Source organism: Mchenga conophoros, linkage group LG3, assembly GCF_057382185.1.
Source record: "Mchenga conophoros isolate Kocher_MC1m ecotype Shallow Benthic linkage group LG3, M_conophoros_male_GT1.1, whole genome shotgun sequence".
Lineage (NCBI taxonomy): Eukaryota > Metazoa > Chordata > Actinopteri > Cichliformes > Cichlidae > Mchenga > Mchenga conophoros.
The window spans coordinates 64,602,163-64,626,619 of record NC_140528.1 but is presented as its reverse complement, the minus strand read 5'-3'; the positions used below and the strand labels follow the sequence as shown (position 1 = coordinate 64,626,619).

At 38.9% G+C, this 24,457-nt stretch overlaps 1 protein-coding gene and 1 long non-coding RNA gene across 2 annotated transcripts in view; both read right to left on the bottom strand.

Annotated features, from left to right (window-relative positions):
- The window catches only part of LOC146580106 (uncharacterized), a 326,051-nt gene that overhangs the window by 251,590 nt on the left and 50,004 nt on the right, over positions 1–24,457 (bottom strand). Inside the window, exons 8-9 of the mRNA XM_085268041.1 lie at positions 9,965–10,264; positions 8,851–9,108 (exon numbers count right to left, since the gene is read on the bottom strand). Of these exons, the coding sequence (XP_085124167.1) occupies positions 8,851–9,108; positions 9,965–10,264 (558 nt within the window). The remainder of the gene's footprint in view (positions 1–8,850; positions 9,109–9,964; positions 10,265–24,457) is intronic.
- On the bottom strand, positions 5,384–6,055 carry LOC146580107 (uncharacterized). Its single transcript, XR_014891212.1, has 3 exons — positions 6,004–6,055; positions 5,597–5,642; positions 5,384–5,486 (listed from the first exon to the last, which is right to left on the bottom strand). It is a non-coding gene; the product is annotated as an uncharacterized LOC146580107 (long non-coding RNA).

Below are 24,457 nucleotides of genomic sequence, written 5' to 3'. Positions count from 1 at the left end.
TCAAGGTCACAAAAGTTTCAACTTACAACATAAATGAGAATAACATCCTGTATGATTCGACAGAAGTTCAGTCTGTTTAGCTATGTGTAGACTGATATGTCAGATGATATTATGGTGTACCTACAATATGAGTGATTAAACTCTTAAACATTATCAACACTTATTCATTATTTTCAGTTTTACTGTGGATTGTAATTATTTATTAAAAACTAAAAATCATTTGCAGAAGGTCAAAAACAGAGGAGAGATGTCAGGAGGTTTTTGTTGTGTATCTAAAGGCATTTTAGTAATTATTCCTTAAATCATTTATTTTTATATTTTTACTCATGTTGCCATAGTAACTCTAAACTTGAATGCATATTGAGTAAATACACAAAGCACTGAAACAAACCCCGTGTTGCTTCATTGTGTTAAATATTTCAATTTGGTCATGACCAAACTTCCAGTTCCTCTTTACACATCCTGAGGTTTGATAGCAAGAATAAGACATTATCACAGCACAGAGCCAAAGTGTTTTCAGGAGACATTGAGATTCATTCTGTGGGCTGATGGAGAAAAACATGAGATCACTGAGGGTTTTTAAGTGCAGATAAGCCTGCAGCTGCGTGCAAACTTTCATTCATACTTCACAGAAATACTGACACAGGGTGAAGGGTTTTAGAACGGTGGGTTGATGCAGGTGTGTGTCTTTGTGCATTTATGTGCATGTGCCCAGAGCCCTGGGGCTCTGTCCTCAGCTCGTACTGGGATGGCCAACCTCTGACAGGATCGGCTTCCGGTTGGTTTTTAGGTGATCTTTCTTTTTGGCTCCTTGTTGCTTCTGCTGGTGTGGACACGTGTTTGTTTTTGGGTCTTCTGGATCTTCCTCTGTTTTCTCTGTTGTGTGTCTGTGAAGGTTCTCAGTCATCCAGGTCATCATAGTCAAAGGAGCTTGCAAAGAAAAGTGTTTGGACTTGTTTAAGTTGCTTGAAGACGTTTCACCTCTCATCCGAGAAGCTTCTTCAGTTCTAAGGTCAAATGGTGGGGAGTCCCACCATTTGACTCTCTGTTGTGGTTTTGCACCCTCATGATCACGTATGTTTTATCTCACACACACACACATATACATGAGGTCATTGATGTTTGTTTAAGTGCAGAGATGGTGCAGATAGACTTGCAGCTATTTGCGAACTTGCGGTTTCAAAAATGTTAACACAATATTTTCCATCAGCCACGTCTCTTTAAAAAGTGATCCTTCCTGTCATGGTCTGATCTAAAGGTCCATGGTCTGATCTAAATATCCTTAATTTCATTGTACATGTACAATGAGAATAAAGGGCTATTCTATTGGCGGTGTGAAGAGGGAAGGAATGAGGATTTGACCCAAAATGCAGACTCTTAGAAAAGGTTAACTTAAACCCAGCTGTATTGCTGGAATACAAAAAAATGCAAAACTACAAAAAAAATTATTTGAAACTAAACGGCAGGCAGAACACACAGCTGTACGATGAGGGAGACCGCGATGCAGGACAGAGAGAGATGCAGGCATAAATACACACAAGAACAAACAAGGGAACAAACCACAGGAGGGAATCGTAGCTAAGAGGAGACACTTGGAAGCACAGCTGGACACAATTTAAACTGAACATGATGCACAAAGCACAAGTGACTATCAAAGTAAAACAGGAAGTGTGCAAAACGCACATAGAGACACAGGCTGTGTCCAAATTCAGGGGTAGCATTCGTCGATGGCTGCATTTGTAGGCAATTACGTCACAAAGACGCGACGAAGGCTGTCCAAATTTGAAGAGTCCTCCAAATGCGGCGGCAAATGTGTCCTTCATTTCCCCAGATTTGAAGGATGTGTTGGCTGTATCGTTCGTGGCCCAACATATCCCAGGATTCATTTTGGATTTCAGGATTTCAGTTTGATATGTTTTAATAATAAATTTTAAGAATAAATCAATTTGCACATCATATTCATATGAGTACGGTTTTATTAACCCTCATACTGTACAGAACCGGTGATGTCCAGACAGTATTCCTCTTGTGTTCTGCTGTGAAAACTTTAGGCATTAACATACTTGCCATGGTTTTTCTCTCTTCTCTTATTTTTTGTGTGTGATCAGGACAATTCTGGAGAAGATGGGCCTGCAGGGGAAAGTCACCCCCATGCAGGCTAGAAGAAATGGGATAACTGAAGGGTGGCTGGCCTAAGAACATAAACAGAGGGATAACAACTCTACAGGGCAGAATCATGACCTCTGAATATTAAATAACCCAAAACCATAAAGTCCAAACCCAAAACGCTGGGTGCAAACCCAGGATCATGACTATATTTATATACCAACAACAGCCTTTGACACACATGTAGGCAACGTGGCTGCTTAGAGGAACAAAGATGATATTCTGTAATGCCATGTTTGTAGTTTGATCTCATATTATTACTGCATTACTTGTTGAATAAAAATATCACTGTACATTTGTGTATAGTTGAATATAGTAAAAACAATTTTTTAGGGTTTAAAAAGTTTTAATTTATCAAAACATAAACAATATTTTCCTTTTGCAAAGTCTTCAGTGAGACAGCTTCAGAGCGTAAACAGGTCAAAAACAAGCTTTGGTGCTCAGCAGCTCTAAAAGTGTTTAAGTTGTTGACTTTGACTGTTCTCTCTGTATTCTGACACATGATGGCAGAGCCGCATACAAAAGTGCTGCCAAGTAAAAAAGCAGTAAAAGAGTCACAGACACAGAAAAAGCTCTTCAAAATTCACCAGTGACTCAGTGACTCAGTTCGTTTCAAAACACTTTATTAAACTGAATTATTGCAGAGACAAAACAAGATAAACAATCAGCGTAATAACAAAAAGCTGTGAGGGGCTTTTTTTCTAACTCTGTCTGTTTCACATTTTCGTTGCCTAATTGTAACGTCCACTCTTACCAGTACCAGTTTATACAGAGATCAAATTAGTACTGAGCAGGATTGAGTTCAGTTTATTGATGCGGCCCTCCACAACAGGCCCAATTTCTCATGTGGCCCCTCAGGAAAATGAATTGCCCACCCTGCTTCAGAGGGTCTCTGTGCCACAGCAGACTCCTGACCCAGAATCACACTTACAGTAAGTCATCGTCTTCAAAAGCAACCGAATGATCTGTGAGGTCAAGCTGCTCAGTTATTATTCATTTCTGGCTCTTTTCCACAGTGTTACCCCAGCAGGTGGTAGATGACCGCCCCTCTCTGAGCCTGGTTCTGTCAAAAGTTTCTTCCTGTTAAAAAGGAGTTTTTCATTCTCACTGTCACCAACTGCTCACTCATAGTCGTCTGATTTGGAGTGTTTCTCTGTATTGTTGTAGAGCCCTTACAGTATAAAGCCCCTGGAGGCGACTGTGGTTATGATTTTGCACCTTATAATAAAAATTGTCAACTTTCATTTATATAGCACCAAATTACAGCAACAGACAGTTAAACTGAATTGAACTGAATTACTTGACAGTTGTGTGCGCTGTCTGAGGACAGTCACTGTGTTTGTAAGTAGCCGTGTTCATTTTGTCACATGTTCTTTCTACTTTCTCCTCTTTGGATTTTAAACAATTTATTGAGCACTAATGTGCACATGAAGCCCATTAGTGCTTTGAGTGCTCCAGGTGAGTAGAAAAGCACCTCCGTCCAGTGAAAGAGCGCTGCCTGCTGCCGCTCGAAGAGGTCAGAGTCCGCTGAGTCCACAACGCAGGGTCATGTCATTCTGTCAGGGGTGTCGAGTGTGGATGCGAGGAAAGGAGGACCCAAACGCTGGACTCACAGGTAGGTGAAGGCTGGTGTTTATTATGATGAGCAGATGAGCTGAACATAAGATGACTGGCTGAACTGAAATGACTGTCTTAACTGAACACACGTGCAGAGTAGACAACATTAACATCAATGACACGACAAAGACCAGGATGAAACTGAGGACTTAAGTACACTGGCTAATGATGATGATTAGGGACCGGTGAGAACACAGCTGAACATAATGAAACAGGAAGTAGAGCTAATGACACTGAGACAGAGGGCTGGCACGGTGAAGCGGGAAACATGAATGTGGAACATAAACTGAACATGAACTGAAAACACCAGGTGAACCACCCAGAAGAAAAGCTGCTCTGGAAACATGAGCAATAGTTTGACAGGTGAACAGAAAGAGCTTGAAACTCAGCAAACACGAGGCAGTTTGATACCAGAACAAAAGAGAAATGTCTCCCAAGAACAGCAACAACTTCAACTTCAAGTCTGTGAATGTAAAGTGAGTGTAATCTCTAAGACTTGAAACTGCAGATTAGAATATTTTGATGAACATGAAACCATCAGAAATGTTACATGAACCAAATCAGTAAAAGTGGAAGATGGAGGATGGCAAACATGCAAAAGAAAAATCAATACTGAGCAGAAGTATTGTTGTGTGAAAATGTCATATAAGGTGTTCAGCATTAGAGGGGACATGAAACACTACATGTATAAAGGTTAATTTACATCATGGAGCCCAGCTCTCAAAAACTGACACAGATGTAACTCTGACTGTGAAGGTGGATTTAAGAAATAACTGCTTAAAGTTATAAAAACACATGTATCACCATATTCTGTCAGTACAGAGCATGACGGATAGTGGGAACAGCAGAGAAGATCATCGGGGTCTCTCTCCCAACTACACGCTGTATTCGCAAAGCCACCAGCATTGTGGCTGATCGGACACACCCCTCTCACACACTCTTCACACTCCTAACATCTGGAAAAACGTACCGAAGCATTCGGGCACACACATCCAGACTGTGCAACAGCTTTTTTCCACAAGCCATCCGTCTCCTCAACAAAAAGGGACTGGACTGATAAACACAAACGCGCACACACACATATAGAAACATACACACACACACACACACACACACACACACAACATTATCACTCACCTTAACTTAACTACCTCAAGCATTGAGTCTAGACTGACTAATCAACACAAGCGCAAACACACCGACCCACACCGACCTACACCACCAAACTATCGTATACACCAACCTGTAAATGCTCTTTTGCACAATATTATTACTGGATTTTTGCACTAACTTCTTTACTTCCTAGTCTTCCGTAGATAGTTAGATAGTTAGTTTTTTGTTAATTTATGTTGTAATTTATGTTAGGTCAGTCTGTCTTGTCTCTGCTAGCCAGCTAACTAGGCCTCTTAGTTAGCTAGTTTAGTGTTACCTTATGTTGTAAATTTATGTTGCATGTAGCACCTTGGTCCTGGAGGAACGTTGTTTCGTTTCACTGTGAACTAAATGTATATGGTTGAAGTGACAATAAAGGCAACAAGACAAGACTCCACCAGGCCACTTGGTTAGTTTCAGTCAAAAGACTCACATTAGGTTGTGTTAGGTAACTAATAACAGAACCAATAACTCGAGGAAAATAAGGACAGTAAAACATCAGTTTAATGGGGTCACTGGCTGCACCTCGTGCCTGTCCCATCTGTGGCTTCCTGTTGGAGAACAATAAAGTTTATTATAAAAACATTGCCTGCCCTCGATGTAAAGTGAAGTTCTGTTCTGTGTGTTTGAGTCTTTACAAAGAGTGTGACGTTAACTGTACCTTATTGACTGTTTAGGAGGTGCGACCCTCAGACACACCTCTGTACCTGTGTGGAGGAGGAAATCATCCTGATTTACTTTCATTGAATTAAACATGTGGTCTCTGATATACACATGGTATCATTTGTTGTGTGTTCTGTATTGTAAAGATTTCTTTTTGTGCAAAAATGTGAAAATGAAATGAAATGTGTTTTCTTCTTTTCAGAGCAGGTGATACAGAGCTGAGTGTGGAGCTGGAGAAAAAGCTTTATGTGTAAAACTGGTTACAAAGTAGCTGTTAGTCAGCCAGCAGGTGATAAAAGCATCCAGGAAGCTCAGACTTTGTATCCAGTGTCTCTGTACATTATATGTTTCTGTGAGGTGGAGATCTAACAAAACAAACACTGCATGGGACTGTTGTGACTGTACCTGCATCCCATCTTCATTGTAGTAAACAGCACTCTCCTCTGGTGTGTCGTGTTGCCCTGTGAGGTGATCAAATTCATCCACAAATGAAAACAAATACGTTTTTAAAGGATGTTTGTTTTATTTTTAAACTGCACGCGTTTTATGTACTCACTCTTTCTTCTAAGATCTTTAAACTCAATAAGAGAGGAGGCGACGTTTTCATATTCATCTGCTCCTGAAATGTTCATAATTTTATTTACAGGATTGTAAAAACATTGAATTAGTTTCATTAAATCAAAAACAAGATTCATCTCTAACTGCTCTGTGCTTTCCAGCACATATACTGTACCATTTCTGTTTGTCACTTGTGTGACTGACTCATAGACGTCAGCAGTACCTAAAGAAAAAAACAAGCCAGGCTCACATTAATCATTTTATTAGTTACACTAAAGATCAGAGCAGAAACAGAAACACTGTGTGAGTCAAAACCAGGACTGTAAGATCTTTAAATGTTCTTTGAAAAACTGCTGAACACAAACTGAACCTGACAAATGTTTGTGTTAATGGAGGCTTAATAAAAGTCAATATTAATAATGATAATAAAGACTGTTTTTCAATGCTGACCATGTTGAAGAGAGCCGTACACATGAGTTTCATTCTGGTTGACTCCATGATTTGTGGAGGAGCCCGGACTGTGACTCTCAGACTGGATCGACCTGAAACAGGAAATAAACACAATAAACTCAAAAGTAACTGATGTTTGTTTAAAATAATAATAAAAAGTATTTTACCAACCTGGTGAAGCAGGAATCTGTGAAAGAGACAAATGTTATTACACATGTTTGTCATGTATAAATTGTTCCACTGATATTTTGTGTCATGAGATCAGAATACATGTATATGTGTGAATAATTAAAGTGTATGTAGTAAATAAACTCTCTAATGCAGCATGAAAAGAAGAGGCTCTTACACTTGGACTGTCTGCAGCGATACAACAAGAGCAGGAGAATAATAATGAGAGAGACTCCACAAACCAGTCCAACCATCAACCACACAGGAGATGAAGAGCTGTCAGTTCCTGACACAGCTGCTGAAATGACTAATAATAATTAAGTAATAATAAAGTATAATACTTATTATTATACTGCATATTTCAGTTCTGACAAAATAGATCCAGGTGACTTCAAGCATTAAACAGACAATCTAATGTTTCTTCTCAAGCATGAAAATCATTAAAATCCATCAAATGTTTTGATCCTGCTCACCTTTAACTGACATCCAGCTCTGTGCTGACTCTCTTCCTGAGTACTGACACTTGTAGAAACCTTCATCAGACTTTGACACTGCAGAGATCTTCAGCTCCCCTCGGGGATCATTTTGAATAAGTTTGTCATTGTGATAGAAAAACACATTGGAAAGTATTTTTTGTGTTCTCAAACTGCAGCTCAGACTAACAGAAGCTCCCTCAGTCACAGGATGAACAGGACTCACCAGGATAGGACCATTACCATCATCTGTGAAACAATCACACACAATTGTTTCAGTCACATCAGCTGATGCACACTTTTAGAAAAAAACGGACATGTAAGCTTCAGGGAGATTTTCACAGAAGCGACTCTGTGAAACAGATTATCGACTTGAATCCAGGTAAGAAAGAAATGCATGTAGTAAATGAAGTTGAACGGCTGATCCTTTTATTTTGCAAGCTCATAATGTGATCTAACAGAGACTCACTTAGTAACTGATCTAAGGGTTGTGAATAGAATGAAATAAAAATAACTGCATTTAAAAACTTAAATACCAAGAAGGCCTGTGGGCCTGATGCTGTTACATTTGCTGATGAGCTGACTCCAGCTTGGAGTCCTGTTGATATCAGCTTCATCCTCACTATATAGAAAAAGGCTGCAATCAGCAAAATAAGGATCACAGACCTGCAGCAGTAACATCAGTAGTAATGAAATCCTTTGAATGCATTATGGTTGAGCACTTGTGAAGTGAAGTACAATTTGAATATAATTACTTTAACTCACTTGATTTTAAAGCATTTAGAAAACCCCTCAGCTTATGCACGATTGTTATTTATGATCTAAGATCAGCGTTTAATACCACAAACACTTATACACTGTTAAATAACATGAAAGTGGATCCCTATATAATCAGATGGTTGTTTGGCTGTTTTCATTAAAAAAACAACAGGAAGTGAAAGTCAGTTCTGCTCGTTCACACATACAATTTATAAGAACAAGAGTCTCACAGGGCTGTGTGAGATCTCCTGTTCTTTTCATATTATATTAAAAAAAATTGTGGAAATCAGAAGGGATTGTGCAGTGGTATAAGAAACACACCTTCGCATTAAATATAAAGAAAAATAATCGTCATATTTATAACGATCTTTGATGAAAGATCTATTGGAGATCTCAGCCTGGTTTCAATGACTGGAGAGAAGTTTGAACAAGTGACAACATTTCAGTGTTTAGTCTTCCCTGCAGGAGTCAAATTATTATCAGTACAATTGCTGAATCATTATGGGTGAAATTGTGGGTGAGTGTTTGCATTTTTGTTTGTTTTTTGCATGATGTGTTTCCCTAAGTTACTCTGAATGGAGACAATAAAAGTTTATCTAATGTGATGACAGAGATGTTGAGCTTTTTAGAGTTTCATTCTGATGGAGAAAATATAAAATAGTCATTTAATTAGAGAACAAAAACCAAGAATATTGTTTGAAGCTTTGGAGCCTAAAATCATCTGAAATTCTCAGTTTTGTTTGTTTTGCCACATAGAATTACTTCACATAGAGCAAAGCTGAGACAAATGTTCATGTGACGTCTAAATCATTCAGATCCAAGAAGTAAATGTATAATAACATACTCTGTACAGTGATGTTGACTGCACTGCTGAACTCTCCTGATCCAGACTCACACCAGTACACTCCAGTATCTGACTTTGATGTGTTGATGTCACATGTGGATCCAGTCATTCTCCTACAGTCAGAGAGTCGGCCGTCCTCAGAGAACTTCCTCACTCTCCACTCAGTGAAGTTTCCCTCACAGGTCAGTGAGACAGAGTCAGAGGTGAAGTGTTGCACTCTGTCAGGACTCACTGTGAGAGACGCTGCTGAATGAACATCTGGAAACAACATGCAGTGAAGAGACAAAGCTCACAGATGTTAGGATTCAAAAGATCACAGTGAAAAAAATAGTTCTTGCTAAACCCAACATAACTGCAAATAAATCTATGAATAAAATTTGTTAATACAGATTTAAATGTTGTGACTCCTGCAGCTGGAAAGATTTCACTGAACCATCTGGGTCTCTCAGTAATAATCTCACAGCATCATTAGAAGCTACATTAGAAGTTTCTGTAAACCTGCTTTCCTACAGCTTGTCCACAGCGTGCATGTTTGTTGTTGCACAAGCAAAGATCTTCACCATCAGTCATGTAATAAGATGTCTGACATTTGTGACCTTACTACAAACAGTCAGATCATTATCAGACAGTTTAACATCAGCAGATCTTAAATGTTTGTTGTCTTTGCTTCTACAAATCATGACAGCACTTTACAGGCATCATGTCTGATATCATTTTTCACAGCAAAAGCACAACAACATGAGGACTAAAGACCACGAGATCATCTGTGTACATAATGTGCTTCACAGGAGTGCTGCCAGCTTTACAGACTTTCTAATCATAAACATGAAGATTAAAAAGAGCCGGAGACAAAATTCCTCCTTGTTTAACTCGGTGAGAAACAAACAAGGAGGAATTTGAATAACAACAGAAGTGTTTGACTGAAGCTCAGTTTACTTGAATGTAGTGAGAAAGGATGAGATTCACTTTAATGCTTCTGAGGAAACTTAAGTATAATCGTTTAATGCAATTTAATTGTAATTGGACATCAGATTTCAATGTCAGCATGCCGCTGCAAGAAAAATAATGGTGAATTAAAGTGATGACATAATTTATTAGAGAGAAACAAACTGACCTGCAGACCAGACAAACTTTGGTTGACTGTGATCAGTGTGATACTCTGGGTCTCCTCTTCCAGCTCTGCACACATATCCTGCTGTGTGTGTCTGTCCATGAATGATGTAGGAGTCCTGTGCAGTCCCACTGCCATCAGGTAGCAGCTCATAACTGGAGGATTTCTCTGATAGATCAGGAACAGCTTTATACCAGTAGAAGCTCCATCCTGCAGACGGATGTTCAACCTCACAGTTCAGAGTTACTGAGGCTCCAGGACTCAGCCATGATGGAGACACAGTGAGGACAGGACGGGGTTCATCTGTTCAACAAAGATTTTCTCTCAGTGAACATGTAGTACAGTCTCTGAACAGTGAGCTCAGTTTATACAAAGAATAATAATCTCAGTCTATATGAACAGAAACACATTTTACAAAGTGTTCAAACAGCTTAAAGCAAACATGACTTACTGTCAGAAATTGTCAGTGTGACTGAATCACTCCACTCTGTTGTTTTATGCTGTGAACTTTTCATTCTGCCCTTACAGCGATAGTTTCCACTGTTCAATGATGAAGCAGAAATGGTCCTGTATTCATTTTGATTTGGAGGTTTTCTGATGCTGTTTGTTTCCCACTCATAATCCCACTCAGTGTCTCCTCCATGGATCTCACATCTGACAGTGATCGTCTCTCCTCTGTATATCTCAGACCAGTTTGGATACAGAGTCACAACAGGCCTGATTGAGACTGTTAATGTTCAAGAAAGTACAATAAAAACACGTGAATGACAAAAGGTACAATTACCATCAGATGTAGTGTTTTGTGGTAAGTTCAAGTTTGAGCTCACCAGTTGTGTCAATCCAAACTGGCTGACTGTCCTCTGTGTAGTAAACTGGTTCTCCTCTTCCTCCTCTGCACCAGTAGAGTCCTCCCTCTGAGACACTGATTTGTTCATTTCTCACAGGTTCAGAAGATTTCCCATCTCTGTACCAGTAGTATTTCCATCCAGATGATGATGATGCTGATGATGATGATGCTGATGATGATGATGATGGACTCACAGAGCAGGTCAGGGTCACACTGCCCCCTACTGGAACAGCTGTCCTATCAGCTCTCAGTTCAGCCTTTGGTTTTGCTGCAGTTCAGTTTAGAACAAGAACATAAAAGTAAAAATGACTGAATCAGAACAATTTAAAGATCTGGATGGAAAAATGTAAATGATCAACTTTATTGGTGAAGCTATAACAAAGTGTGTGACACAAAATACTCTGAAATACTGTTTTGATCTGCAGAGCAAATTTTTTTAAAATTTACTTCAGTGTATTTAAAATTAATTAATAAATGCATAGTTCGTTTACTCTCATTAATTTGAAGCATGACTTAGTTAATTCATCTGTAATGAGAAAGTAACCCAGGTTAATATGATCTGATTGTACTTAGCATGCTATGTCCTTGTGTTCTTTACTAAATCTGCTGTTAAAGCCTCTGATAGCTAAGATGAGACCTAGTAAGTGTGTTTTATATTCTTTTGCTGTGGAAGCTGAAATTTCCTGTCGATGTGCACAGATGTGTCAGAATGGGTTTTAAAAGACACATCGATGGTTTGGAGGAAGTAATTACTGAAGCTAACTCAGAAAGATCAATTAGAGAAAAAACTCTAAATAAATATCAATGGCACTGAAAGTAGCTGCACATAATGTTTTGTCTGTGAGATGATTATTTCTATATTCATTAAATGAAATGGCCTGTATTTGTATAGCGCTTTACTAGACCCTAAGGACCCCAAAGTGCTTTACCCATCCACACACACATTCAAACACTGGTGATGGCAAGCTACATGGTACCCACAGCCACCCTGGGGTGCACTGACAGAGGCGAGGTTCACTAAGTGAAAAAGATCCAGTGTGTGTTTGTCATGAGACCAGACTCTTTAACTAAAACCTGAAACCTCTAAGATCATTTCAACAATAGACAACATGCTAAAAACAACTGAAGTAACTGCATCATATGTTGGTGCAACAGGGAGTAATAAAAATAAAAATAACACAAATACAGAAGTGAAAATATTGGATGTAACTGTTGTTCTTAGTGGATGTGGTGGAGCAGCTGAAACAGGTTCAGCATTTGTTCTGCACTTCATGTATTAGAGCTGCACAGCAGAGACGTTACTCTGATATGTTTTGTTCTCTTCACTGTGAATAAAAAGCTGCTTTTCAAAATATGTTACAGAGCAGCACAAATGAAACAGCTACAAAGCTGCAAGAACATCAGATTCTTACTAATGTTGATAAAACAGATCTCCAACTTACATGATACAGTCAGTGTGATGATATCACTCCACTCTGTCCTTGTGCCCCGGCAGCTGTATTCTCCACTGTCAGACTCAGCAGCGCTGCTGATTCTGTATTCATTGGATGTTTCAGGTATGTTTGACTGGCCTCGTCTCCATTCATACGTCCACTGAGCTCCTTCACCTCCCTGAATCTCACATCTGACAGTGACTGTCTCACCGCTGTATATCTGAGTCCAGGGTGGCTGCAGGGTCACAGTGGGCTTAGGAGGAGCTGATCAAATAAAACATAGCATTAGTAGACTGATAATTTGACTTAAAAAATAAACAATAAAAAGTTTAGTTTGTACCAAACAGATTAAATGATATTTAGACTCTACCAGCAGAGTGACTGAACACAACCAGGTGTGCACAAATCTAAACTGTGACACTGAACATCAACGCATAAACACACAATATCATATAAACAACCTCAATTTTATAGTCAAATATCACACAATTTACTTATTTCCAGAGGTGGGAAGTAACGAAGTACAAATACTTTGTTACTGTACGTAAGCTATCTGTACTTTACTTGAGTATTTATGTTGACATTGTGTTTTTCATAGTGTGAAGCATGCTGCAAAACAAACTGAGGTAGAATCACTGTGTTATTTAAGGCTGCATGAAAATCCTTTACAGATTAGTGCAGGATAAACAGGTTAGTTTGCTGTACTGTGATGGATTTAAAGGAAAGACCAGTGTGTGACTGGTGCACAGTGACAGTCCAATATAAAGTCAGTATAAACAGTGTACTGTGAGTGTAGAGACGAGGACAACTCATGAAACGTCTGCTTACATCAGACTGAATTCAGGTGGATAAATCTGTAAAGAGCAGCAAGTCAGCTGATCACAGCTCATAGATTAAGAAAATCTACTGGAGCTCTCAATAGAAAATAGCCTGAGCCATTAAAAACGGATTTTAGGGTTTTCCACCTGCTGAATCCCACTTTAAACTCTTGTCCATTCTCTTCCGCTTATCCTTATCAGGGTCGCAGGAGGCTATAGACTATCCCAGCTATCATAGAGCGAGAGGCAGGGTACACCCTGGACAGGTCGCCAGTCTGTTGCAGGGCTAAGACAGAGACAGAGACTAACATTCACACTCCCACATATTTAAAATAATCAATTCACTTAACCCCACTAAGTGCATGTCTTTAGACTGTGGGAGGAAGCCGGAGTATCTGGTATTGCCTTTCATTTTTATCCATGTAGCTTTGTACAAGGATTTTGAGAACTCCAAGAGTTAATACAAAAGCGTACACTGAGGTAAGCAGCACACATGCCAATATCAGTGAGATACACTGCACTACTCACACAAATCATCATCTTCTTGTAAATCTGTACTGTAAACTGTTCAGATAAACATCCATGAAAAGAGAATTAGTCTGTATGAAGGCAGCACACTCTTAATATGATCATTTTAAACACTCTGTGTTCCTCCGACACTGCCTCGTTTAAGTTTTGGACGAAATGGATTCTGGGATATTACATTTCATCATTTCGAGCTGATTGGAGACCAGAACAGCCAATCAGATTTTTTTTGCATCCAAGTCTGTGATTGGCTGGTTTTGTGGCACAAATATAACGGTGTACAGAAAGAGTTGAGCGCGCACGGGCAGAAATGTTGAGAACGCGAGCAACACATTGTGAGCGAGCGCAAGTGCAAAAACTGAGCGAGAGGGGCTGCTGTTGTGTGTGTGTGTGGATAATAGCAAACACAGATACATTTTTTGCAAAGCAGCAATGAATTTTCTTCACTCAAAATAAATTTCTCCTCAAAAATGCAACAATTGCACCTGCAATTTTTTTTTTACGTGCGGTCAGAATAGTGGCACAAAAATAACGCCATATAAAAACGACTGACGACTGACTCCATAAATATACAAGATGGTGATGAGGAAACACACGGAGAACACAGCTGGGGGGAATAAACATAATGACACAATACAGGAAGCAAAACTGAACACAGGATGGGACACTGTCAAAGTAAAACAGGAAACACTGAGACCTACACCTGAGACACACGGACTCGACAACAACAGTGATAAACAAACAGGGAGGCAATAGCAGAGACACAAGAACAGGAACAGGTGAAGAGATTTATGTGATCATTTCAGGCCTCAATAGTAACAAATGAAGAAAACTGAGTTACAGATAACTGATCACTGGAACCAGAGACTCTGGGTCATCACAAAATCTTCCATATGGTCTCTATCAAGGTCACAAAAGTTTCAACTTACAACATAAATGAGAATAACATCCTGTATGATTCGACAGAAGTTCAGTCTGTTTAGCTATGTGTAGACTGATATGTCAGATGATATTATGGTGTACCTACAATATGAGTGATTAAACTCTTAAACATTATCAACACTTATTCATTATTTTCAGTTTTACTGTGGATTGTAATTATTTATTAAAAACTAAAAATCATTTGCAGAAGGTCAAAAACAGAGGAGAGATGTCAGGAGGTTTTTGTTGTGTATCTAAAGGCATTTTAGTAATTATTCCTTAAATCATTTATTTTTATATTTTTACTCATGTTGCCATAGTAACTCTAAACTTGAATGCATATTGAGTAAATACACAAAGCACTGAAACAAACCCCGTGTTGCTTCATTGTGTTAAATATTTCAATTTGGTCATGACCAAACTTCCAGTTCCTCTTTACACATCCTGAGGTTTGATAGCAAGAATAAGACATTATCACAGCACAGAGCCAAAGTGTTTTCAGGAGACATTGAGATTCATTCTGTGGGCTGATGGAGAAAAACATGAGATCACTGAGGGTTTTTAAGTGCAGATAAGCCTGCAGCTGCGTGCAAACTTTCATTCATACTTCACAGAAATACTGACACAGGGTGAAGGGTTTTAGAACGGTGGGTTGATGCAGGTGTGTGTCTTTGTGCATTTATGTGCATGTGCCCAGAGCCCTGGGGCTCTGTCCTCAGCTCGTACTGGGATGGCCAACCTCTGACAGGATCGGCTTCCGGTTGGTTTTTAGGTGATCTTTCTTTTTGGCTCCTTGTTGCTTCTGCTGGTGTGGACACGTGTTTGTTTTTGGGTCTTCTGGATCTTCCTCTGTTTTCTCTGTTGTGTGTCTGTGAAGGTTCTCAGTCATCCAGGTCATCATAGTCAAAGGAGCTTGCAAAGAAAAGTGTTTGGACTTGTTTAAGTTGCTTGAAGACGTTTCACCTCTCATCCGAGAAGCTTCTTCAGTTCTAAGGTCAAATGGTGGGGAGTCCCACCATTTGACTCTCTGTTGTGGTTTTGCACCCTCATGATCACGTATGTTTTATCTCACACACACACACATATACATGAGGTCATTGATGTTTGTTTAAGTGCAGAGATGGTGCAGATAGACTTGCAGCTATTTGCGAACTTGCGGTTTCAAAAATGTTAACACAATATTTTCCATCAGCCACGTCTCTTTAAAAAGTGATCCTTCCTGTCATGGTCTGATCTAAAGGTCCATGGTCTGATCTAAATATCCTTAATTTCATTGTACATGTACAATGAGAATAAAGGGCTATTCTATTGGCGGTGTGAAGAGGGAAGGAATGAGGATTTGACCCAAAATGCAGACTCTTAGAAAAGGTTAACTTAAACCCAGCTGTATTGCTGGAATACAAAAAAATGCAAAACTACAAAAAAAATTATTTGAAACTAAACGGCAGGCAGAACACACAGCTGTACGATGAGGGAGACCGCGATGCAGGACAGAGAGAGATGCAGGCATAAATACACACAAGAACAAACAAGGGAACAAACCACAGGAGGGAATCGTAGCTAAGAGGAGACACTTGGAAGCACAGCTGGACACAATTTAAACTGAACATGATGCACAAAGCACAAGTGACTATCAAAGTAAAACAGGAAGTGTGCAAAACGCACATAGAGACACAGGCTGTGTCCAAATTCAGGGGTAGCATTCGTCGATGGCTGCATTTGTAGGCAATTACGTCACAAAGACGCGACGAAGGCTGTCCAAATTTGAAGAGTCCTCCAAATGCGGCGGCAAATGTGTCCTTCATTTCCCCAGATTTGAAGGATGTGTTGGCTGTATCGTTCGTGGCCCAACATATCCCAGGATTCATTTTGGATTTCAGGATTTCAGTTTGATATGTTTTAATAATAAATTTTAAGAATAAATCAATTTGCACATCATATTCATATGAGTACGGTTTTATTAACCCTCATACTGTACAGAACCGGTGATGTCCAGACAGTATTCCTCTTGTGTTCTGCTGTGAAAACTTTAGGCATTAACATACTTGCCATGGTTTTTCTCTCTTCTCTTATTTTTTGTGTGTGATCAGGACAATTCTGGAGAAGATGGGCCTGCAGGGGAAAGTCACCCCCATGCAGGCTAGAAGAAATGGGATAACTGAAGGGTGGCTGGCCTAAGAACATAAACAGAGGGATAACAACTCTACAGGGCAGAATCATGACCTCTGAATATTAAATAACCCAAAACCATAAAGTCCAAACCCAAAACGCTGGGTGCAAACCCAGGATCATGACTATATTTATATACCAACAACAGCCTTTGACACACATGTAGGCAACGTGGCTGCTTAGAGGAACAAAGATGATATTCTGTAATGCCATGTTTGTAGTTTGATCTCATATTATTACTGCATTACTTGTTGAATAAAAATATCACTGTACATTTGTGTATAGTTGAATATAGTAAAAACAATTTTTTAGGGTTTAAAAAGTTTTAATTTATCAAAACATAAACAATATTTTCCTTTTGCAAAGTCTTCAGTGAGACAGCTTCAGAGCGTAAACAGGTCAAAAACAAGCTTTGGTGCTCAGCAGCTCTAAAAGTGTTTAAGTTGTTGACTTTGACTGTTCTCTCTGTATTCTGACACATGATGGCAGAGCCGCATACAAAAGTGCTGCCAAGTAAAAAAGCAGTAAAAGAGTCACAGACACAGAAAAAGCTCTTCAAAATTCACCAGTGACTCAGTGACTCAGTTCGTTTCAAAACACTTTATTAAACTGAATTATTGCAGAGACAAAACAAGATAAACAATCAGCGTAATAACAAAAAGCTGTGAGGGGCTTTTTTTCTAACTCTGTCTGTTTCACATTTTCGTTGCCTAATTGTAACGTCCACTCTTACCAGTACCAGTTTATACAGAGATCAAATTAGTACTGAGCAGGATTGAGTTCAGTTTATTGATGCGGCCCTCCACAACAGGCCCAATTTCTCATGTGGCCCCTCAGGAAAATGAATTGCCCACCCTGCTTCAGAGGGTCTCTGTGCCACAGCAGACTCCTGACCCAGAATCACACTTACAGTAAGTCATCGTCTTCAAAAGCAACCGAATGATCTGTGAGGTCAAGCTGCTCAGTTATTATTCATTTCTGGCTCTTTTCCACAGTGTTACCCCAGCAGGTGGTAGATGACCGCCCCTCTCTGAGCCTGGTTCTGTCAAAAGTTTCTTCCTGTTAAAAAGGAGTTTTTCATTCTCACTGTCACCAACTGCTCACTCATAGTCGTCTGATTTGGAGTGTTTCTCTGTATTGTTGTAGAGCCCTTACAGTATAAAGCCCCTGGAGGCGACTGTGGTTATGATTTTGCACCTTATAATAAAAATTGTCAACTTTCATTTATATAGCACCAAATTACAGCAACAGACAGTTAAACTGAATTGAACTGAATTACTTGACAGTTGTGTGCGCTGTCTGAGGACAGTCACTGTGTTTGTAAGTAGCCGTGTTCATTTTGTCACATGTTCTTTCTACTTTCTCCTCTTTGGATTTTAAACAATTTATTGAGCACTAATGTGCACATGAAGCCCATTAGTGCTTTGAGTGCTCCAGGTGAGTAGAAAAGCACCTCCGTCCAGTGAAAGAGCGCTGCCTGCTGCCGCTCGAAGAGGTCAGAGTCCGCTGAGTCCACAACGCAGGGTCATGTCATTCTGTCAGGGGTGTCGAGTGTGGATGCGAGGAAAGGAGGACCCAAACGCTGGACTCACAGGTAGGTGAAGGCTGGTGTTTATTATGATGAGCAGATGAGCTGAACATAAGATGACTGGCTGAACTGAAATGACTGTCTTAACTGAACACACGTGCAGAGTAGACAACATTAACATCAATGACACGACAAAGACCAGGATGAAACTGAGGACTTAAGTACACTGGCTAATGATGATGATTAGGGACCGGTGAGAACACAGCTGAACATAATGAAACAGGAAGTAGAGCTAATGACACTGAGACAGAGGGCTGGCACGGTGAAGCGGGAAACATGAATGTGGAACATAAACTGAACATGAACTGAAAACACCAGGTGAACCACCCAGAAGAAAAGCTGCTCTGGAAACATGAGCAATAGTTTGACAGGTGAACAGAAAGAGCTTGAAACTCAGCAAACACGAGGCAGTTTGATACCAGAACAAAAGAGAAATGTCTCCCAAGAACAGCAACAACTTCAACTTCAACTGAATGTAAAGTGAGTGTAATCTCTAAGACTTGAAACTGCAGATTAGAATATTTTGATGAACATGAAACCATCAGAAATGTTCTGACATAAACGGTAGTAACCAGACCGAAAAGCAGCGCACATTTCGGTGCTTTATTTCGGTGCTTTTTTTTCCTGAGCTGTGATACACTTCTAGCCAATCATTTTACGTTTCCGAGGATAGTAGGCGGGGCCAGGTACGTACGTTCTGTTAGAGCAGAGCTCCAGATTAAAAATGTCCAAGGCGAAGCGGTCAAAAGTCTGGCTGTACTTCACAGCAAAATATGCAAACTCAGCAGCCTGCAACAAGTGCTTTAAGCTGATACTGTGATGCTGTCAAAGGAAGTAACACCTCAAATCCGATGAAACACCTGGCGACGCATAGCGGGTTTTTTTTTAAAGCCGAGAAATGCGCCGTATTTGATGGCAGCAGCAGCCGTTCTTCTCTGCGTGAGTAGCTTAATGTTGTTCGTGTGTAATTTACGTTGAGTAGGCTAACCACGTTATTACATTAATGCATGTAAGGTGAACTAGCAAACATCATCATAGCTACATGCGGCTGTCTTCTTGTTTGATGGCAGATACTCCCTTCACCCTGGCCAAAAAGGATAAAATGACCAAAGAAAAAGTGGGAAACAGCTGAACATGAGAGGTTTTTGGATAAAGTTTGTATTTTTTCCATTGTTTAAGCACTGCTTCCAGCTAAGAGTGATACCATATATGCCCCATAGCTGCAGAAAAGTCTAACATTGTTATCTTTTTACATAAAACCAGCTGAATATGAGAGGTTTTTGGACCAATTTTGTGTTCTCCATTCTTTAAGCACCGGTTTGAGCACCGTTTGAGCACCGGCACCGTTTCAAAAGTACCGATTTGGCACCGGTATCGGATAAAACCTAAACGATACCCATCCCTACATAGCAGTGAATTATTTTGATAAAAGAAAGTAACAGAGACACAGAGCATACAAGTAAATGGTTCTACTTTTATTTATTACAGTCTTACTCGATAATAAAGTGACGACATGCAAATTATTAAGCAGAAAAATATAAACAAAATCAGTGCAGTCAGAAACTTCTTCTGTGCTTCTATCTATTAGGTTACAACTCTGAGTTTTATCAGTATTTAAGACTTTTTGATCACAAGCTTTCTTTCTAAAACAGGTGAGCAGGTTTATCTGTGGACAGTCAAGTGCTGAGAAAATGAAACTCGACATTTGGCAAAAAATCTGCTTGATGTCAGATCAGTTTCTACTATTACAAACAGTTTTTATGTTTCACTGTAAAGCATTATATTTATGTGTGTTTTTCTCCTAACTCTGGGCGTGAAATGAGACATTTTACACACAAAAGAAAAGAAAATTCACACTTTATTTATGTATTAAGTCTTATTTGTAAGTTCGGTCGTCATCAGTTTTTTTTTTATACTTGATACAGACAACCTGAGACAGCAACAGGAGAGCAGGTCCTTGTATTCACAAGTACCACAGACAGTAATTCTGTTATACAGGAAGTACAAGGAAATATTAAACTGATCTGAGAACAGAAATCACAGTTTAAGCAGCTGAAGAGGCTTAAAATAATAATACGAAGTAGAAATAGAAACAGTCCAAATAAATGAATATAATAAATAAGTAAGGGTTAAAAGGGGAGATACAAGTTGGAATATTTCACTGAAACTATGGCTGAAATGTTAAAAATGTGTTAAAATGACTAAAGTTAAACATAGATTTCTGGAGGCATCACAGACAAAAAATAATAATAACTAAAAATAGTGACAAGCTGTTAAAACTATAAAGACAAAAAACTGTGCATTAATAGCTGAGACAGTTGATTAACCACAAGCTGAATGTTAAGTGAGGTGGAAAAGGCTGTAACTAGATTGCATATTAAAAATAGTTTGGTACGTTTAATAAAAGTATTAATATCGGGTTGTTGAGAGTTACAAATCAGACGTAAAGCAAATCAGTAAAACTGGAAGATGAAGAATGGAGAACATGCAAAAAATCAGTGTTGGTGAGAAAAACAAATATTCATCTTAAGTCACAAATATAATTGCATACATTTCACATATGAACCTGTTTTATATACAGCATGAATGAACTTCATGGTTTTTATGTCCCAGCTATAGATGTTCTGTGGTGAGAGAAAAAAGGGTTTATACTTGTGTTTGAGGGAATGAGGAATCCAGCTCTGAGCTCGGGTGACTGAGGAATTGCTGGATGAATACATGAGAAGCTGGTGGATATCAGCTTTAAGGATGTGTGAGGGGTCACCGACTGCCCCTGGTGTCTGTGACTTCCTGTTGGAGAACAATAAAGTTTAAACAAAACAAACATCGTCTGCCCTCGATGTAAAGTGAAGTTCTGTTTTGTGTGATTGAGTCTTTACAGAGAGTGTAAAGTTACCTGTATCCTTGCAGGCTTTGTTTAGAAGGTGCAGACAGACTTTGTACCTGTGTGGAGGAGAATATCGTCTGGTTTTACTTTCATGTAAACATCTGGTCTCAGACATCTTATTATTTGCAATTCGTTCTGTGTTGTGAACATTTTTTGTGGAAAATGTGAAGCTGAAACACTTCTCTATCTTCTTCTATATCAGTAAAAAATCATTAATACTTTATCCTTTTTTTGGTTTTAAATTACCTTCACCTGGGATACTTGAAGCAATGCTGTGTTTTGTGCTGCGATGATGTTACTCAATTAAATGAAACTGACTGTCAGACAGAGATGAGCTCATGCTTTGTTGTTATTTAATCAGAAATGTATGAGTGAGAATTTTGCATGTATAATATTGAAGGAAGTAATTAGAGTAAAATACAGCTTTATTGTTAACTCGGCTTTGGTCCAGACTAATATATGTTTTTTAGTGCAGTGGCACTCTGAGATCAATGCAATGTGTTGTCAGGCATATCTAGTTATTCAAACAGTGACGCTAACAGTGCCTGTAATAGATTACTTTGGCTTGTAATTATGGATAGATTTTTGACTAAGACTAAAAAGAAGAGAGTTGCAGTTATCGATCTGGGAAGTGAACAGGCTATGAACAAGAATGGCAGTGGCATGTGGGGAGAGAAAAGGACAGAGACGATTAATGTTACGGAGTTGGTAATATGTAGACCGAGTGATGTTAATGATGTGTGAGTTAAGAAATAGGGTACTATCAAGGATGACACCCAGACTTTTCACACATGGGGAAACGGAGACCGGCGAGTTATTGATTGTAATAGAAAAGCTATTAGTTCTGGATAGCGTTTATTTAGTGCCTACCAGGAGAAGCTCAGATTTGTTACTATTGAGTTTGAGAAAATTGGAAGAGAACCATGAATTTAGTTCAGCTAAACAGAGGGTGAGGATGGGGGTAGAGCAGAATCAGGTTTAGTGGACAAATAAAGCTGGGTTGGTCACGGTTCTGGGTCATTTTGACCCAGCATTTTCAGTTTCTTGTATGTTGGTATTTTTCTGTATTATGGTTTATTTTCTGATTCTTTAGTTGTCCGTTTTTGAATATTATAATCCTAGGTTTCAGTGTTATTCTGGTTAAGTTTGTTCGTAGGTTTAGTTCAGTGTCTAGTCTGTGCCTGTCATGTTTCCTGTTTTACTTTACTTTGTAAGTCTGAGTGCTAGGTGAATGTGTTGAGTTTTGCTTCCCTTTGGTCTTGTCATGTTTGATTTCTCCCAGCTGCGCTCTCCTCCTGTGTCTCATTCCCCTCGTTATTCCCCAGGGTATTTAAGCCTTCTGTTTCTCTGTGTCAGTGTTGTGTCCTCCATCATGCTGTGTGATCCCTTCTGTGCCTCTCTGTGGAGTTTTAGGTTTCGTTTTCTCAGTCTAGTTTAGTTCAGTTCTGCATCATTTCCCTGAGTCTGCTAATAAAGCTGCATTTTTCTGAGTTCAATTCTGTGTGTTCGTGACAGGATGTCATCAGCATAACAGTGACAGTGAATAATGTATTTAAAAAAAAATATCTCCAAGAGGAAGAAGGTAGATAATGGAAAGAAGGGGCCCCAGGACAGATCCCTGGGGCACGCCTGCAACCAGAGGAAAGGGCTGAGAAGTGAAGGATTTAAGTCAAATAAACTGAGTGCGAACGATGGATATATGTTTTTATATTTCATTTGTTTGATGTTTAACTATTTTTGCCATCTCACTAAATACACTATCTACTGTGATTTAATTAAGATGAAAAGAATAAAATAATAGATTTACACACATCGCTTTGTTTTCATACATAAGAAACACCAGGCCTGGCCAAAAACCAACAATAGGGTGGGATTTTGCAATTCATGTTAAACAAATATACCTGAGGTATGTAGAAGGTGTAACAAAACTTTCTAAAGGATGGCAAGAACATTTCTTCAGCGTAAAAATATGACAACACTCTTTATTTTGTCACATATAGACGGACAATATGATACAATATCATTCTGCTTAGGAAGCAGACAAACTTTCTCTAAACTCTGAATGGCCTTCGATGTGTATAAGACTCTGGTGTAGTGGTGGTATGTAGTAGCTAAGTCTGGTAAGTGAATTTCCATGTTGACCTATAATTACCTAAAACATAATGAAGTGACACATTTCAGTACAAACACTGACTGAAAATATTGTGACTGTACCTGCAGCTCACATCTGTACATTGATGTAAAAAGCACTCCCCTCTGGTTTATGATGCTCCCCTGTTAAAATGATCAATTGAATCCACAAAACAGAATTAATACTTAAAAAAAACTTTCTGACCACTCTGCGGTCACTGTTTGTTCTAAGATCTTTAATCTCAATAAGAGAGGAGGTGACATTCTCATATTTATGTGGTCCTCAAATGTTCATATTTTTATTTACAGGATTGTAAAAACATGTTACATGGAATTAGTTTCATTAAATCAAAAATAAATTTCATCTCAAACTGCTCTGTGCATTTCAGTGCATATACTGACCATTTCTGTTTTTGACTTGTTTGATTGATTCATAGACGTTAGCAGTACCTAAAGAAAAATATAAGCCAGGGTTACATTAATCATTTTATTACAGTTACACTAAAGATGAGATGTTTAATAAAGATCAATATTAATAATGATAATAAAGATGGTTTAAATGCTGACCATGTTGAAGAGAGTCGTACACATGAGTTTCATTCTGGTTGACTCCATGATTTGTGGAGGAGCCCGGACTGTGACTCTCAGACTGGATCGACCTAAAACATAAAATACACAATAAACTTAAAAGTAACTGATGTTTGTTTAAAATAATAATTTTTAAAAAGTATTTTACCAACCTGGTGAAGCAGGAATCTGTGAAAGAGACAAATGTTATTACACATGTTTGTCATGTATAAATTGTTCCACTGATATTTTGTGTCATGAGATCAGAATACATGTATATGTGTGAATAATTAAAGTGTATGTAGTAAATAAACTCTCTAATACAGCATGAAAAGAAGAGGCTCTTACACTTGGACTGTCTGCAGCGATACAACAAGAGCAGGAGAATAATAATGAGAGAGACTCCACAAACCAGTCCAACCATCAACCACACAGGAGATGAAGCGCTGTCAGCTCCTGACACGGTTACTGTAATGACTAATGACAATTATTAAGTATTAATAAAATATAATTATATTAGATGTTTTACAGAGGTTCTCACCAAATAAACCACGTTGACTTCAAAAGTTAAAACACACAATTTAATGTTCCTTATAATAATAATGAAAATC